At 50.0% G+C, this 14,987-nt stretch overlaps 1 protein-coding gene across 9 annotated transcripts in view; it reads right to left on the reverse strand.

Annotated features, from left to right (window-relative positions):
• The window catches only part of DPP6 (dipeptidyl peptidase like 6), a 1,001,611-nt gene that overhangs the window by 161,499 nt on the left and 825,125 nt on the right, over positions 1-14,987 (reverse strand). For all 9 annotated transcript variants that reach the window (XM_085005071.1, XM_085005073.1, XM_021079151.2 and 6 more), the window contains one exon: positions 8,393-8,474. In XM_085005071.1, coding sequence (XP_084861197.1) covers positions 8,393-8,474 — 82 coding nt within the window. The remainder of the gene's footprint in view (positions 1-8,392; positions 8,475-14,987) is intronic.

The following is a 14,987-nucleotide window of genomic DNA, read 5'->3' on the forward strand; positions in this document are numbered from 1 at the left end:
GGGGAGCAGTGAGGCCCTTGGGGGCTGTGACCTGGGGGAGCAGTGATGCCTTTGGGGGGCTGTGACCTGGTGAGCAGTGAGGCCCCTGGGGAGCTGTGACCTGGGTGAGCAGGTATGTCCTTGGGGGCTGTGACCTGGGGGAGCAGTGATGCCCTTGGGGGCTGTGTCCTGGGGAACATCCGGTCAGCTGTGGGTCCCAAGACTGAGGGGCTCTGGCTTATAGGAGGGAGAAGGAGGCAGGAGGCCCCACAGGCTTTTTAAAAGGCTTTTGGTCAGGTTCCCCCTGCCTCCTCTTTACTGAGACGTGACTGACCCGGCACACTAAGTTTAAGGCTCAGAGCGTGTTGATAGGACACCCTTTGCTACTGCAAAATGTTATCACCATAGTGATGGCTACTACTTCCAGCCAGTCGCTTAATTTGTAACATTTCATAAGTCAGACAGAAAGACAAGCACTGTATGATCCCACTTATATGTGCCATCTAAACAAATCCAAACTCATGGAACCCGAGAGTAGAACGGTGGGTCACCAGGAGCCAGAGGGTGGGTGGGGGAGGGAGGGGGATGATGGTCCGGGATGGCACCAGTTAGAGGAAGGATACGTTCTGGGGATCAAGTGTCCAGGCTTCTTAGGACGAAGGTATCATCCGGGATGATCCTGGGTGGCTCAGACCCAGGGAACTGCCACCTGAAAACCATATTCTAAGAGGTACACACTTGAAAACCCACGGGGAGCCCAAGGCTGGTGGGGGGGTAGGCATCTGCAGTGTGTTTCTTGAACAGCACCCCCCCCCCGAGTCCGAGAAGGGCTGAAGCGCAGACAGCGCGTGGAGACCCCACCCAGACCCTCCACCATGAAAAGCATCTCCCTGCTCTGCCGCTCACCTTCCTCCACGCACCCAACTCGCATCGGATGATGCTCTTACTTTTTTTCCGTTCTCTACATTTTGAGTGAGACAAATAATAATCCTAAGAGCAGCAGCAATAACAGAATTCCAGCATGCTGTCCATTGTGCTACAAAGCCTGGAGTCGGCAACAGTAAAAGCCATCATTCAACGAGCACTTTCTTCACACAAGATGCCACACCAAGCACTTAAATAGATGGACTGAATCCACACAAGGGCCCTATAAGACTCGCATGGTACTGACCATTTTCTAGGTGAGGGAACCGGGGCTTTGAGAGGTTAAGTTTTTTTTTTGTTTTTTGTTTTTTGCTTCATTTTGTTTTGTTTTGTTGGCTGCACCCAGGGTATTTGGAAGTTCCTGGACCAGGGATCAAACTTGTGCCACAGTTATGACCTACGTTGCAGCTGTGGCAACAATGGATCCTTTAATGCACGGCACCAGGCTGGGGATCGAACTGGCATCGCCACAGAGACAAGCTGGATCATTAACCCACTGCATCACAGGAGGAACTCCCAAAGGTTTTAAATGAGTGGTCCCTGATAACCAGGACAAATTAAGTAAAATGTCTTTCTCTTTCTAAGGCTTAAGATGAGGCCCTTCAGATTCTGAGGTGGATACGGAGGCTGTGGCCCTAGCTCAGGGCTTCTAGGTGTGAATATGGTGTGGTGACAGGTGTCCTGGCTACACCTGCCCATCCTCTAAGCTCAGTGCTGCGGGGTGAGCCCACCCACAGGGCCCTTCTCTCTGCACTTGGCTGTCACCCCAGGTGCCGAGGGGCCTCTCCACAGCTGCCAAGCTTTCTGCAGACGCCCACTCCCCAGAGGTTCGGGGAGCATACACACCCCACTCCTGGCATCTATTATCTCTCTGCTCCTTTACTGCACTTGACACAGTATCTGGGTGTTTCAAGAACAATCTCATCTAGCATCTTATGGTGCGTTATTGACATTTGGGTGGCATGAATTTTTACAATGTTCATGAGCTATTTTTAAGAATTCTTTTTCTTTAAAGAGGAAACTCAAATGCTCTGAAGCGACCCAGTGTGAATGCAAAAACCTTCGGCTTGGGTTTTTCTGAATCCTTCACGGACTTAATAGAAAACATGTCAAGATGCTATCTTGGGAGGAGGACGTGTGAGCCAGTGCTGGCGAGGGCGTGAAGGAAGCAGCTCTCTTTTTGTGCTGTGGGGGTGTTAGAGAGAAAAAGAACCTCCCGATGGTGGTGTCAAGTAGACGGGAAAACACTGAGACAAAAAGACCCATAAGGGAATTTTTGAAGCTTCCTTTCTTAGAATGGACTCAGTCCTTTGGAGCCACGGCTGCCACGCGCCAGGCCTAAGAAGTATGACCATCACTAAGGTGGAAGATGGCCCAGGATCTGCAAAGGGGTCCCCACCAGGTGACCCAGGGAGCACAGGGGAAAAGGTTCCCATGAGGAAAGGCTGCTGGAACTCGGGAATGGGAGCCTGACGGACGCGTGGGGCTGGACGGAGCCAGCAGGTGCAGCAGGTACCTAGTCTGCCCTCTGAAGGAGGCCGGGACCACGCCAAGAGCTGAACCGGCCTGATGGGCATGACGCCAAGCGAGCGGGAAGGGACCCAGGAGATGGCCACGAGGCCTGCGGGGAGGCTCTGCTTAGGGGAACCCAGCCATACTGGAGGATCCGAGAGGCTTGGGCAGGGCCCATTTCCTGCAGCCCCCGCCACGGACAGGACACGAAGCTTGGGCAGAGTGACAGGGAAAGGCAGCACACAGCTCTGAGGGTGACAGGCAACATGCGACATGAAGCGGTTGCAGCTGCCGAGAGCTGGTGATGGCGGTGACAGTGGCATCTCCCATTCGGAGCTTGAGCAGTGTGGAAAGGACCCTGCCTCTCGGCTGCAGCGTCAGAAGCCATGGAGCGTTCAGGACAGGAAGCTCTCAGGAGCAATGTCGCCAAGCAGTGCACACAGGGGGGTGAGGGAACCGGCACCCAGCTGGGCACACTCAGGGGGACTGGCCTTCCGGGTCCCTCCCGTCTGTGTGGCTGATGGGCCACCACCGTGACGGCTGGTCACACCGGTCACCCCGAGAGCTCCAGGGGCCGGGCGAGGGGGTGGGAGTCCAGGTCACCCTCTCCGAGACCCTGGCAGGAGAGGTGACAGCAGATCCACTGATGAAAAAACAACTTTAAACCAGGACGTCTTGACACGCGCGCCTCGCTAAGTTATTCTGTCCGTGACTTTCCCTGGAAAAGTACCCGAGGGCCTAGCGAGCTGTGGGACCAGGCCACGTGATCAGCAGGCATAACCATCAACGCAGCCCACTCTGTTCTCTGGCCTCCAGGAGACACGGAGCGGCTGCTCACCCTCAGCCGTGCCTCACCCCCAGAGATGACAAGGCTTCCTCTTCTGAGTGGGAAGCAGAGCCGGAAGCATTCCTTAGCTTTCTTGCACTGGGGCTGTCACGCCCCCTACCCCCCATCAGTACCCCCCCCCCAGGACAGCGCCAGCCCCACCCCACCCGGTCCCCTCGCCATCGCTCTGCTGGCTCCTCATTTGGCAATTCTGCAGACTTCTCGCCTGGCTTATTCGGCACCCCCTTCAAAGCTGGTCACATGTCCCCATCACGGGAGCAGCAAAGTGAGACCCATCTCTCTGTTTCCGGTCTGAGGGCATCGACACAGATGCCAGCCTCGAATGCTTCATACTGTCTGATGCTGTGCAGCTGTGCCTGCAGAAGTTTGCACCGCGCCTGATTCTAAAAGAAAACATCGCTGTGCCAGAAATTCGCAAAGTTCCCTCGGCGTGTGTGTCACCCGCTAAGGGGCCCTGAAGAGGCCAGACCTCCAAGTGGGCTGGCGGCCGACTGTGCAAAGAAGGCTGCGCGGCACCCCCCGCGTTTGTGCGTTTTTGCCGAATGTCTCTATAGCAGAGACAACATACGAGGAAATGAAAGGATAATTTAATCACAGTCTAGGTAGAGAGACAGAACCTCCTATAAACAGAGAAACACACATGGGGGGGGGGCAGGGCTTCGTGAAAAGATCAGAGAAAAGAACTCAGGGGAGCTCGCAATTTAGGCAGAAACTCATCTGCACCTGAAGTGAAGACAGTGGAGAGAATTCTGAACTGGTTTGTGTCCACCGACTGCATAAAGACAGGGCGGGCGGGGGCAGAGGGGCGGCTCCTGCTCAACGTTCTCCATCTATTTTCTCACTTAATCCAGCCGAACCCATCTTCCTGTCTCTAGGCTTTCAGTGGCTAATGCTGCATTCCAGAAACAACCTGGTTAGCCATCCGGGAACAATCAAGACCACAGACCAGCACCGTTTCAGAAGCAAACTTCCGGCAGAACAGAGGCTCCTCCCAAGGTCAAGCTTCTCCCTCTCACCTACGTGCAGGGGCCAGTCGGGCAGTGCTCATTTCAGAATTTATCCTAAAAAGTAAGAGCTGCTAATCGGAGGCCACATGGTGGTCCTGGAGAAAATGCCCTGAGCCCCTCCTGGCGCCTGCTGCCACCCTCCTGTGGTTTCAGGGGGTTCTCCAGCCCAAGGCACTGCCAGGATCTCTGCACATGGGGAGGCAGTGATACTGGGAGAGTGCCCAGTGAACTCGAACTGCAGCTGTGTTCTCCGCTCCCGAGGGACAAAGACTCGTTTCAGCCTGACTCTTTATCACGAGAGCCGGCTTCCTTTTGGAGCAATATATGTATATTTTTTGTCTTTTTGCCATTTTTAGGGCCACTCCCATGGCATATGGAGGTTCGTAGGCTAGGGGTTGAATCGGAGCTGTAGCCACCAGCCTGCATCGGAGCCACAGCCACGCGGGATCCGAGCCGCAACTGCAACCTACACCACAGCTCATGGCAACGCCAGATCCTTAACCCACTGAGCAAGGCCAGGGATCGAACAAGCAACCTCATGGTTCCCAGTCGGATTCATTAACCACAGAGCCACGATGAGAGCTCCTAGGGAGCAATATTTATTTTTTAAAATAAAGTGGTCATGAGGGATTTGTTGGCGTTTGCAAGGCCTGTGTGTGGGTTTTGATCCTTTTTTGCCAAGAGAATATGCCCAGGAGTGCTTTTCCCTGGGGGGCATGTCCCAGCATCACGTTCCCCAGGTGAGGACACAGCCAAGGGGCATATGATCGCCTAAAACACGTGCCACCTGAGTGTGATGGGAAAGCGTGCTGATCCCGCGCCAGCACACACGCTGTGTTCTCTGCTATGAGCTGTACCGCCTACCACACTCAGTACACGAACTTAGAAAAATAGCAAAGCTGAAAAAGTTTAAAACAGGAAAATTCCATGAGCACATTAGTACTTCCGGTGCTAAGCCCACATGTGGGCAGCGGGGACTTCACGGAACCTGGTTCCCCTGAAGCAGCAAGGAAGCTGACCTCCCTCCCCGCTGCTGACATGCTAAACAAACACGTACACTCAGGCTATTTGCTGCCATCTGGTTATTTTCCACTTAAGTGACCAAGGACCATGAGAACACTTTGACTGATGGTTGACCACTCCGTTCATACGCTCACTTTTGGCCTCAACAAACATTTGTTGAGCGCCAGGGGTTGCACTAGGCACTCAGAGTCCTGAGGGGACAAGTGCTCGGGCCGCCTCGCTGGGGACAGCCGTGTGGGCAGAAACTCATGTCACAGGCATTTGCCTGTGAGATGTGGGCGCCCGAAGGGCTGCCTGGCAGTGTGGGCGGGGCATCAGGGGCGTGGCTCAGGGACGCTGCCACCTAGTTTGGCTGCTGGCGATCCTTTAAGAGATGAATGGACTACGTCGGGCCATCCTAAGCCAGCCCTGTCCACTGAGCGGCATGACCAGAGTGTAAAGTCCAGGAGGCAGGTGGTTTCCAGCAGGGAAGGGGCTGCCCGGAGAGGGGGCAGCCTGGAGCCCCAGCATCCCTGAGTTCCAGTCGGCATCCTGAAGCAGGTGTGCATGGGTGTGTCTGCAGACAGCATCTCCTGTTGCAACTCTGGGTTCATTTTTCCTTAAGTTGCAAGCCCTTTCCAGAAGACAGGACCGCGCTACGGCGTCCAGGCTCGCCCCGTGCCCGCCGGGGTCTGCGGGGTTAGCGAGGGTCACCGCCGCAAGGAAAGGGGCTGGGGGATGACACCCTGAGTGCATTCAGGGCGCCAGGTCCTTTTCCAGACGACGATAAACAGGCTGGACAAGGACCCCTCAGCATGGTGCCCATTGCCGGGCTGTCCCCGAGGGGTGGGAGGGCGTCCAGGTGAGGCCGTGGCGCTGTGGGCTCCTGAAGGACAAGGACACCGGGGTGGGGGGAGCGCTCTATGGAGGCCCAGGGTCACGTGTATGGGACGATGTGATGTGCTTCCCAGAAACGGCTTTCACTGCTGATTTTCAGGGGGCTTTAGAGTGAACTCTTTGAGGCGTTCCCACTGTGGCTCAGCAGAAACGAATCTGACTAGCATCCACGAGGACGCAGGTTCCATCCCTGGCCTCGCTCAGTGGGTTAAGGATCTGGTGCGGCTGTGGCTATGGTGTAGGCTGGCAGCTGCAGCTCCGATTCGACCCCTAGCCTGGGAACCTCCATATGCTGCAGGTGCGGCCCTAAAAAGAAAGAAATACGTAAAGTCAACTATTGGAGATGAGTCAGATGAGTCCTCAATACGGAGGTGCTACAATCCCCGCGGAACCGCATTGTTTGCTTGTGTAAGATGTAGCGCCTCTGAGCAAAGGTGAATTTTCTCTCCTGGTTGTGACGGAGTCCACGGATTGGTGTCCTCCTGCCGAGTCAGCTCCCTACACGCTCCTGACTCCGTCACCAATTTCCATCAATTAAATGTCCTTCTGAAACCTCTGATCCCTAAGTGTGCAGCCTCAGGAACACATGGGTAACAGCTAAAAGAGTGCTGTGGCCTGAGCCCTCCTGTGTTTTCAGACAAAGTCTAGCTGGTGGAGTTAATATGCAACCAAGGAGAGGTAACCGTACTATAGGGAAAGGAAGGCCGCTTTACTTCCGAAGACTACAGGCAGCCTGGCCAATAGAATCTCACCGTAAGGTTTTAGAAAGGATCATTTTCTGGAGTTCCCACTGTGGGTTAAGAATCTGACCTCAGCAACTCAGGTTGCTGCAGAAGCATGGGTTCAATTCCCAGCCCAGCACATTGGTTTAAGTGATCCAGCACTGGCAAGTGGCAAGCTGTGGCACAGGTGACAGGTGCAGCTCAGATGCCATCCCTGACCCGGAATGCCTATGTGTCGAGGCTGTGGCCATAAAAAAAAAAAAAAAAAAAAAAAAAAAAAAAAAAAAAGGGAGAGAGAGAGAGAGAGAGCTCACTTTCTGTGCTTTTTTTTTTTTTTTTTTTTTTTTTTTTGTCTTTTTTTTGTCTTTTTGTCTTTTCTGGGGCCACACCCACAGCATATGGAGGTTCCCAGGCTAGGGGTTGAATCAGAGCTGTAGCTGCCGGTCTACACCACAGCCACAGCGATGCGGGACCTGAGCCGCGTCTGCGACCTACACCACAGCTCACAGCAAGGCCGGATGCTTAACCCAATGAGCAAGGCCAGGGATCAAACCCACAACCTCATGGTTCCTAGTTGGATTCATTAACCACTGAGCCATGACGGGAATGCCTTTCTGTGCTGTTTTAGGAAAAGAATGTTTCTGAAATGCAGCTTTATTAATCAGCTTAAACATGCAGAAGAAAATGGTGATACAAACAGCCAGTCTGTCACCTAATTATCAGACCGCAGATACTCACTGCAAAGGGCAGCACAGCTTCCTGCAGTAAAGTGAGTGGAGCTGGGGGGCATCACCTGGTCTTAAATGAGGGTAACGCTACAGTTGGGACGAGCCTGAGAGGTCCCCTTAGCAGTTCTTCCACTCGGCACCTGGCAACTCCTTGTGAGCACCCAGTGAGAAATCCCTGTCTTTTAACCATTTTAACCATTTGCCTGGAGGCCTTTTCATTATACCACGCTGGCCATTCAGTGTCTTGGAGCCGCTTAGTTTGGCCGTTTGGGTGGGAATCATGAAGGTACCGGATATACAGGGAGTGGCCCGTGCTGGTTGTGGGGATCGGCAGGGGCCCCTTTCAGGGGAGCCTTGCTCCACAACAGCCGGCCGATCTACCTTCCCCATAAAGCCCTCCAAAGAAAGAGCCAGCGTTCCCAGGGCAAAACCAAAGAAACCTCACTGATGGCACGACTCTGATCGCCCCGTCTGCAGCCCTCGGGGGAGGCCTGTCTCTGAGTCTCAGCAGAAAGTCTGTAGTTGACACACAGCTACGGTCAGGCACTGCCTTCAACCCCCACATCGAACACCCAGACCAAGGCATACGCTGTCCACTTTCGAGAGGATTCTTTACCCAAAGAAAGGGCCAGGGACACAGGCCGATGTCCTGGTGTCCTTTTCCAAAACGTAATTCACACAAACACAAATTCTGAGCAGAGCGAGCTCCAGGCAGCCCGCAAAACATGAACTTCAGCAGCACGGACACGTGGTCACCGAAAGCGACGTGCTTACCAGCTGTTGTCCCTTAGGGCCCCACCCCGCGTACTGCAGCTCTGCGTTGCTGACTTCCGGTGGGTCCAGACTCTGAGGATCCCTGGAAGGAAAAATAAAACAAAGCAAAATGGTGGGAAAGAAGGCCTTGTGATGCGGTAATAGTACCCTCCAGCTATACGGTACTCATTTTGCGTCCGTTGCGTCGCTTTCAAGAGCTTGTGTTATCAAATAAGGTATCTCGTTCAGCCTCCATTAGATGCCTTCATTTGCGTGTATACACACCCACACACCCATTTATACACACATATAAAGACACAGACACACTATATATTTCTGATTTACAAGCCGCAGCAAAGGGTCCCTCCCTGCTTAACCCACACAGCAAAAATTCATCAAGAGAGAACATGGAGAGAGGTCTGTAGATCAATTTTTAAAACAGCCACAACAGTCAGGATTAGAGAGAGATGCACAGCGACGCAGTAATAAGCCCCAAGATTCACACCTCCACCTGGGCCTCCCTGGCAGGTGGGTTCTTCCCTAAGCATCATGCCAGGTCAGTCTGATCTTCCAAAACCAGTGGTCTCAGAACAGAGTCCACCTTTTGGTTTGTGTTGATAGTGAGGAAGGGAGCGAGGGAGGGAGGGACAGAGAGAGAAAGGGGGAAAGAGAGAGACACTGAGGAGAGAAGGCGTGAGGGGAAGCTTGAGAGAAGGATTTTTTTTCTTTCCAATATCGCATTTTTCATTCTTGATTTATCGATGTGCAAAATGCCATGCTAAAAAAGCCTGTCTATGTACGTAAATAAAGGTCAGAATGAATTAAAGGCAAAATGAAAAAAGAAAACAGAAATAACACTTTCATAAATGTTAACTATTTCAGTATATTTTGCAGCTACCACTGCCTACACATGCAGAAAGGATAGATTTTCGTGTTTCTTTTGGATGAAGCTGCCCCCTCAGAAGAATTACACCTGTGTTCTGCTGAATAGGCCTGACTGTCACCTGAGCACCTTGTCACTTGCTAAAATGGTCATTGTGCAGAAGACACGGCTATGAATGTGCCCGTTTGATGAGAGGCTGGGGTTGAACGGTCTTTGGAAGAGAAAGAAGCTGAATTTTAGGAGTTGCTTGAACCCAGGAGATGAGGCAAGTAGGGAAGGAAAACGGATTCAGTGCTTGACTCAGGAAAAATTCTAAAGTAAATGCTTAATATTATTGCCAAGACAAAACAGAAGAGAGAATAGGTTTCAGATTAGAACGCGTTGGGGAAGACAAAAGGCAGTCTGCAGTGGTGCGGGGCAGTTTAGACCGTGTGGAGGTGGGTCTGGAGAAACTAACAACACCTTTTGGGTATTTTTGTCTTCTTTTAATCGTTTTAGGGCCGCACCCGTGGCATATGGAGGTTCCCAGGCTAGGCGTCTACTCGGAGCTGTAGCTGCCGGCCTACACCACAGCCACAGCAACACAGATCCGAGCTGCACCTACACCACAGCTCACAGCAATGCCAGATCCTTAACCCACTGAGCAAGGCCAGGGATTGAACCCGCAACCTCATGGTTCCTAGTCGGATTCGTTAACCACTGCGCCATGATGGGAACTCCCCAACGACAGCTTACGACGGATGATAAGGTGCTAGTAAGGATGACAGCTGTAACCAATCAGGGCACAGTGGGACTCCCAGGCACAAACGTCTCTTTGTGTCCCCCGTCTCTTGTTTTTAGGAAAGGGGCCTCATTCAGCCTCCAGGACCTTCCCTGAGTTCCAAAGGGCAGGTTCAGACTGTTGCTGATCAGGGAAGGGGGGGGATGCAGGGACCAGGGAGGAACAGTCAAGAAAGAACAGCACAGCCTCAGGGCGGCATCCTGGTTCCCTCTCAAGGGACGCACATAATGACGTGGGCATCTTAGACACCTAAGGGAAAAGTTACGTGCCTCAGGCGTCTCTTAAAAAGGAATACTTTAAAACTGAACCACTTAGCATCCTCCTTGTGCTTCTTCCTGGCTTAATGCACCCTAAACACAATCACCCGTAAGCTACCGATTAGGCACCCTGAGCACAGTTGCCTGGGGGGTAAGATTATTAGCACATGATGATTTTCAGGAACTTTCCGAGTTTGTTCCAATCTCTGCTCAATATGCCCTTTTCCCAAGTACTGTTTTCTAGACAATAACCCAGAAGACCAGCCTCAGAATCAGACTGAGATCTCCTGCCTCCAGCTTGGATGACGAAGAGTCCCCCGAAGAAAGAAGAATGCATGTTTGCTCAAGCCTGATTCCTAACTGAAAACCTGTTTTTCTCCTTCTTACTATAAAAACTCCCCACAATTCTTCCCAAAGGGATAGGACAGTCTTTAAGGCATTAGCCTGCTGTGGCCCCCTTTGCCTGGCAAAGCAGTAAAAGCTATCTTTTTTACTTTCACTCAAAATTCTGTCTCTGAATTTCTATTCGGCACCAGTGCACACAGGCCGAGTTTCAGCAACACGATGGTAGCAGGAATCAGCTGGGAGGCGGGTACCCAGACAGTCAGAAGAGGGAGGGGGTCTTAACATTCCAGGTTCCAAACAAATTTTTAACAAATCCTACTATTTGTATGTTTTTAATATTTCAAAGGATTTTCCTAAACATGGATGATTTTTTCCCTCCACCTCATGTAGCTAATGGCTTTCTAAGCGTGGCTCAAAAATCCAGAAGTGATAAGAGGAGTTAAATTTATGCAAACATTAAAAAAATTTTGCATGACAAAAAAAATCACAAATAAAAAATAATTGACAAACTGGGGGAAAATATTCATAACAAATACCATGGAACATGGCTAATATCCATACTGCATAAAGAACTCTCAAATACTGAGGTTATAAAAGACTGAAAAAAACAAACGTGAGAAAAAGACAGGAACAGATAAGTCACACAAAATTTAGAAGGCCCTCAGGTGTGCTGAAAAGTACACAAACACATGCAAAATTAGAGAATTACACATTGAAAGGGCACTGATATCATTTCTCCCTTATAAAACTGCCCCCTCCCCCAAAAAAACCCAAAGGGAAGCAGGATACCTTGTGTTGGTGAGGCTGTGGGGAAAAGGCTTTCTCACACTTTGCTTGTGGGGATGCAAACAGGTGCAGTCCTTTCAGAGGTAAACTTGGTGACACCCAATAAAACCCAGAACACTTCTAGAAGGTACACTCCCAAGAAGACAAAAATACACATGCAGAAGCTAATATTCACTGCAACTTTAAAATTACAAAATGTTGGAAATGAGATGTGTTTGCATGAACTATGGTACAGCTGTAAAAAAGAAGTGCATTTGGAGTAGATAAGCAATGAGATCCTGCTGTGTAGCACAGGGAACCATACCTAGTCACTTGTGATGGAACATGATGGAGGATAATGAGAGAAAAAGAATGTGTGTGTGTGTGTGTGTGTGTGTGTGTGTGACTGAGTCACTTCGTTGTACAGCAGAAATTAACAGAACATTGTAAAGCAACTATAATAAAAATAAATAAAAAGGTGGATTTCTATAAACCGATACAGTGATTCCCATGACCGAGTTGTGTAAAGCCCAGTGGAATAGCCATCATTTAAGAAAAGGGTATTAGAAAATATACAGGTATCTCTTTGTCTGCAAAAAAAGAAAAAGAAAAAAAAAAAGGAAAAAGAAAGAAAGAAATACTAGCACAAACCAGAAACCAGAGATTGGTTATGCACAGGGGGTGGTTGGAAAGGAGAGACTGGGATGAGAAAAGAGACACACTTCTCTAGGTTGGTGTATGTATGTATGCATTTATTTTTGGTATCATGCCCAGTCTCAGGTCACGGGAGGGTTTCACCACGCTTCCTATGCTCCCCAAATAAAACAATTAAAACCAGCCAAAGTGTAGGGGAACTCAACATGGAATAGAAACACTAGTAACAGAATAAAACGCCATTACAAACGAAGCACAAAACTATACTGAAGAGGTTGGGAAGAAAACGACCAACAACAGCAATTTTGGGAAGCAGGATATCGACCAGACAACATAAAGCTCAAGGCGCAAAGATCTGCTGTCATCAGGTGATTCACTGCATTTCTCACAGGCACGGGCTCAGCAATTCCGAAACATCTTTATGTGTGTGCCACGATCAAACTGCTCTGTAAATATTTAAACATACTAGAGATAAGGAGGGCCAGGTTTCTCACTGCTGGAGAAAAATGTTGTAAGGAAAAGGTGAAAACTAACATAAACTGTGCGATGTTGGACTGGAGCCAGAGGTATCAGTATAAACTAATTTTATGTATATATATATTCATATATTCCTGAGAAACTGGATGTGTAAAAAGGTTTTATAGAAGAGTAGTACTATCATCATTGCGACAGGTTCAAAGACACTTATAGGGGCTCCCGTGGTGGCGCAGTGGTTCACGAATCCGACTAGGAAACATGAGGTTGCGGGTTCGATCCCTGGCCTTGCTCGGGTAGGTTGGGGATCCGGCATTGCCGTGAGCTGTGGTTGTGGGTTGCAGACATGGCTCTGATCTGGCGTTGCTGTGGCTCTGGTGTAGGTTGGAGGCTATAGCTCCGATGGGACCCCTAGCCTGGGAACCTCCATATGCCGTGGAGAGCGGCCATAGAAAAGGCAAAAAGACAAAAAAAAAAAAAAAAAAAAAAAAAAAAAAAAAAAAAAAAAAAAAAAGACACTCATAGCATAATGTTTACAGTGCACTGTATTAAGTTGTTTCTAGAGCTGACTGTTTACCTTAAACTCTACCAACATAATTCTTTAGAAATAGGTAAGCTTCACACTTGTGAAAATGAGGCTTTTGTAAATGAAATTTACCTCTAATATCAAGCTCACTAATGTAAAATACTGGAGCTGAAGGATATGAATCAGTTATTAACTTTGCAATCTATGCAAGGAAGAAATTCACAAAGGCTGCTGGAAAATTACATTTTATGACCAAAATACATATACACACACACATACACAGATGGATCCAAATGTATAGACATGTGTGTCTCTGCAGACACATGCAAGTATGTCCTTGCTCTATTCATGAAAAAGCTTAGATCTGACAACCCAGTAACAACGAGCACATCCAGTGCCCACACATTGCTCTCTAAGCACCATCTTCTAGTTTTTTTTTTTTAAAAAAAAGGCTCTTAGGAGAAGACATTGTATCCAGGCTAGAACAGGGAAAATGTAGGATGAGTCTGGAAAATCTAATGAGCCAGAAAGTAAGGACATACTCAAAAAAGATAGGGCTTGTTAACAGGTGGCAGAAGATAACCTACAGGGATTTTTCAAGGCCAAAGGTGGAATAATTTGAGCAACAAAATAATGATAATCCTGGATTATCCCGTAGAATCAAATACTATCCATGGATCCACCCTAATATAAATAATCAAATAAATGATTAAACTAAATGCAGGTGGAGAGCCAGCTCTGCCTCACAAGAGAAGACCAGTTAACACACGTCGAAGGAAAGACAGCAGGAGCACTGTCCTCAGTGGACCATCACAGGAATGAAGGCTGCAGACAGGATCCACGACAGACACTAAAATTAGTGGGGGAACGTTTGAAGGGACACAGGATTTGCATGGTCTCAAAGCATCTCCCTCAAGGTGCTATTCAACCACAACGGGGTGTGGGTGGGGTGAGGGGACAGGAGCAAGGTTACAGCAATGTAAACTGGGAGACGGCAGCTTCACCAAGAGCCCAAGGTCAATATCCCCTTGGTAAAACGCATCAACGTCCTGAACCTTCCGCAAGAAGCATTGGGAAAAATAAGACCTCGATGGTATTGTCACGGGCAAAGCCCAGGAACGCTTCCTGAGGAATAAAAATAGAATGTGAGGAATAAAACAAGTCCAACCTTTTTGTCCCTTTCTGCTCAGTCTAGTTTCACTTGCCCACAGGGGCTGCAGCAGAGACCTTGCACCTGGAGGTGCAAGGGGGTCGGAGTGAAAGAGACTGACATGCGATTCAAGACGGCGGTGGCGGCGGGCCATGTGCACAGATGCTGGCCTGGCACTGAGACCTGGAGCCTGAGCCGCAGAGCAGCCCCACCCCCAAACCCTGCCCCTTCCCACCCTGGAGACCCCACAAAGCAGCCTCCCAGCCTAGGGGAGAGCCTGTGCTCTAGAGCCCCGCTCTCACCTCCCCAGCCTTCCACCGAAAAACAGAGCTTTCCTTTGCTTCTGACCTGAATGAGGTCTTGTTTCCCTGGCTGGATCCCACCGGGCAGGAGGACCCGTGCTGGGGACAACCTGGGTGGGGGTGGGGGGGCAAGAGTATTTCTGCCAAAAATCCATCACCTCACTCCAACCATGGGGACGTCAGACAGACTCGGATGGAGGCACACAGCAAAGAACGGACCAGGGGGTCTTCAAAAGTGACCCTTCCTTCCACGAAAGATGGAGAAAGTGAGGAAACGTCGCAGACTGGGGGGGGGGGGGACGGAGTGGAAAAACCGTCTAAAGGGATGTGGGATCCTGAGACAGAAGAAAGACACGGGGAGGAAAATTCGTCAAATTCAAATAAGATCTGTAATTGAATGAATAATAACGTACAAGGGTAAATTTTCTCCATCATTATGCTGTGGTTATAAAATACAGCAGCAGGAGGAGAAACGGGGT

The sequence above is a fragment of the Sus scrofa genome, chromosome 18 (genome assembly GCF_054392235.1).
Source record: "Sus scrofa isolate SSC_HxYL_T2T_F1_AM1 chromosome 18, Sscrofa_HxYL_maternal_Yorkshire_Landrace_v2.0, whole genome shotgun sequence".
Lineage (NCBI taxonomy): Eukaryota > Metazoa > Chordata > Mammalia > Artiodactyla > Suidae > Sus > Sus scrofa.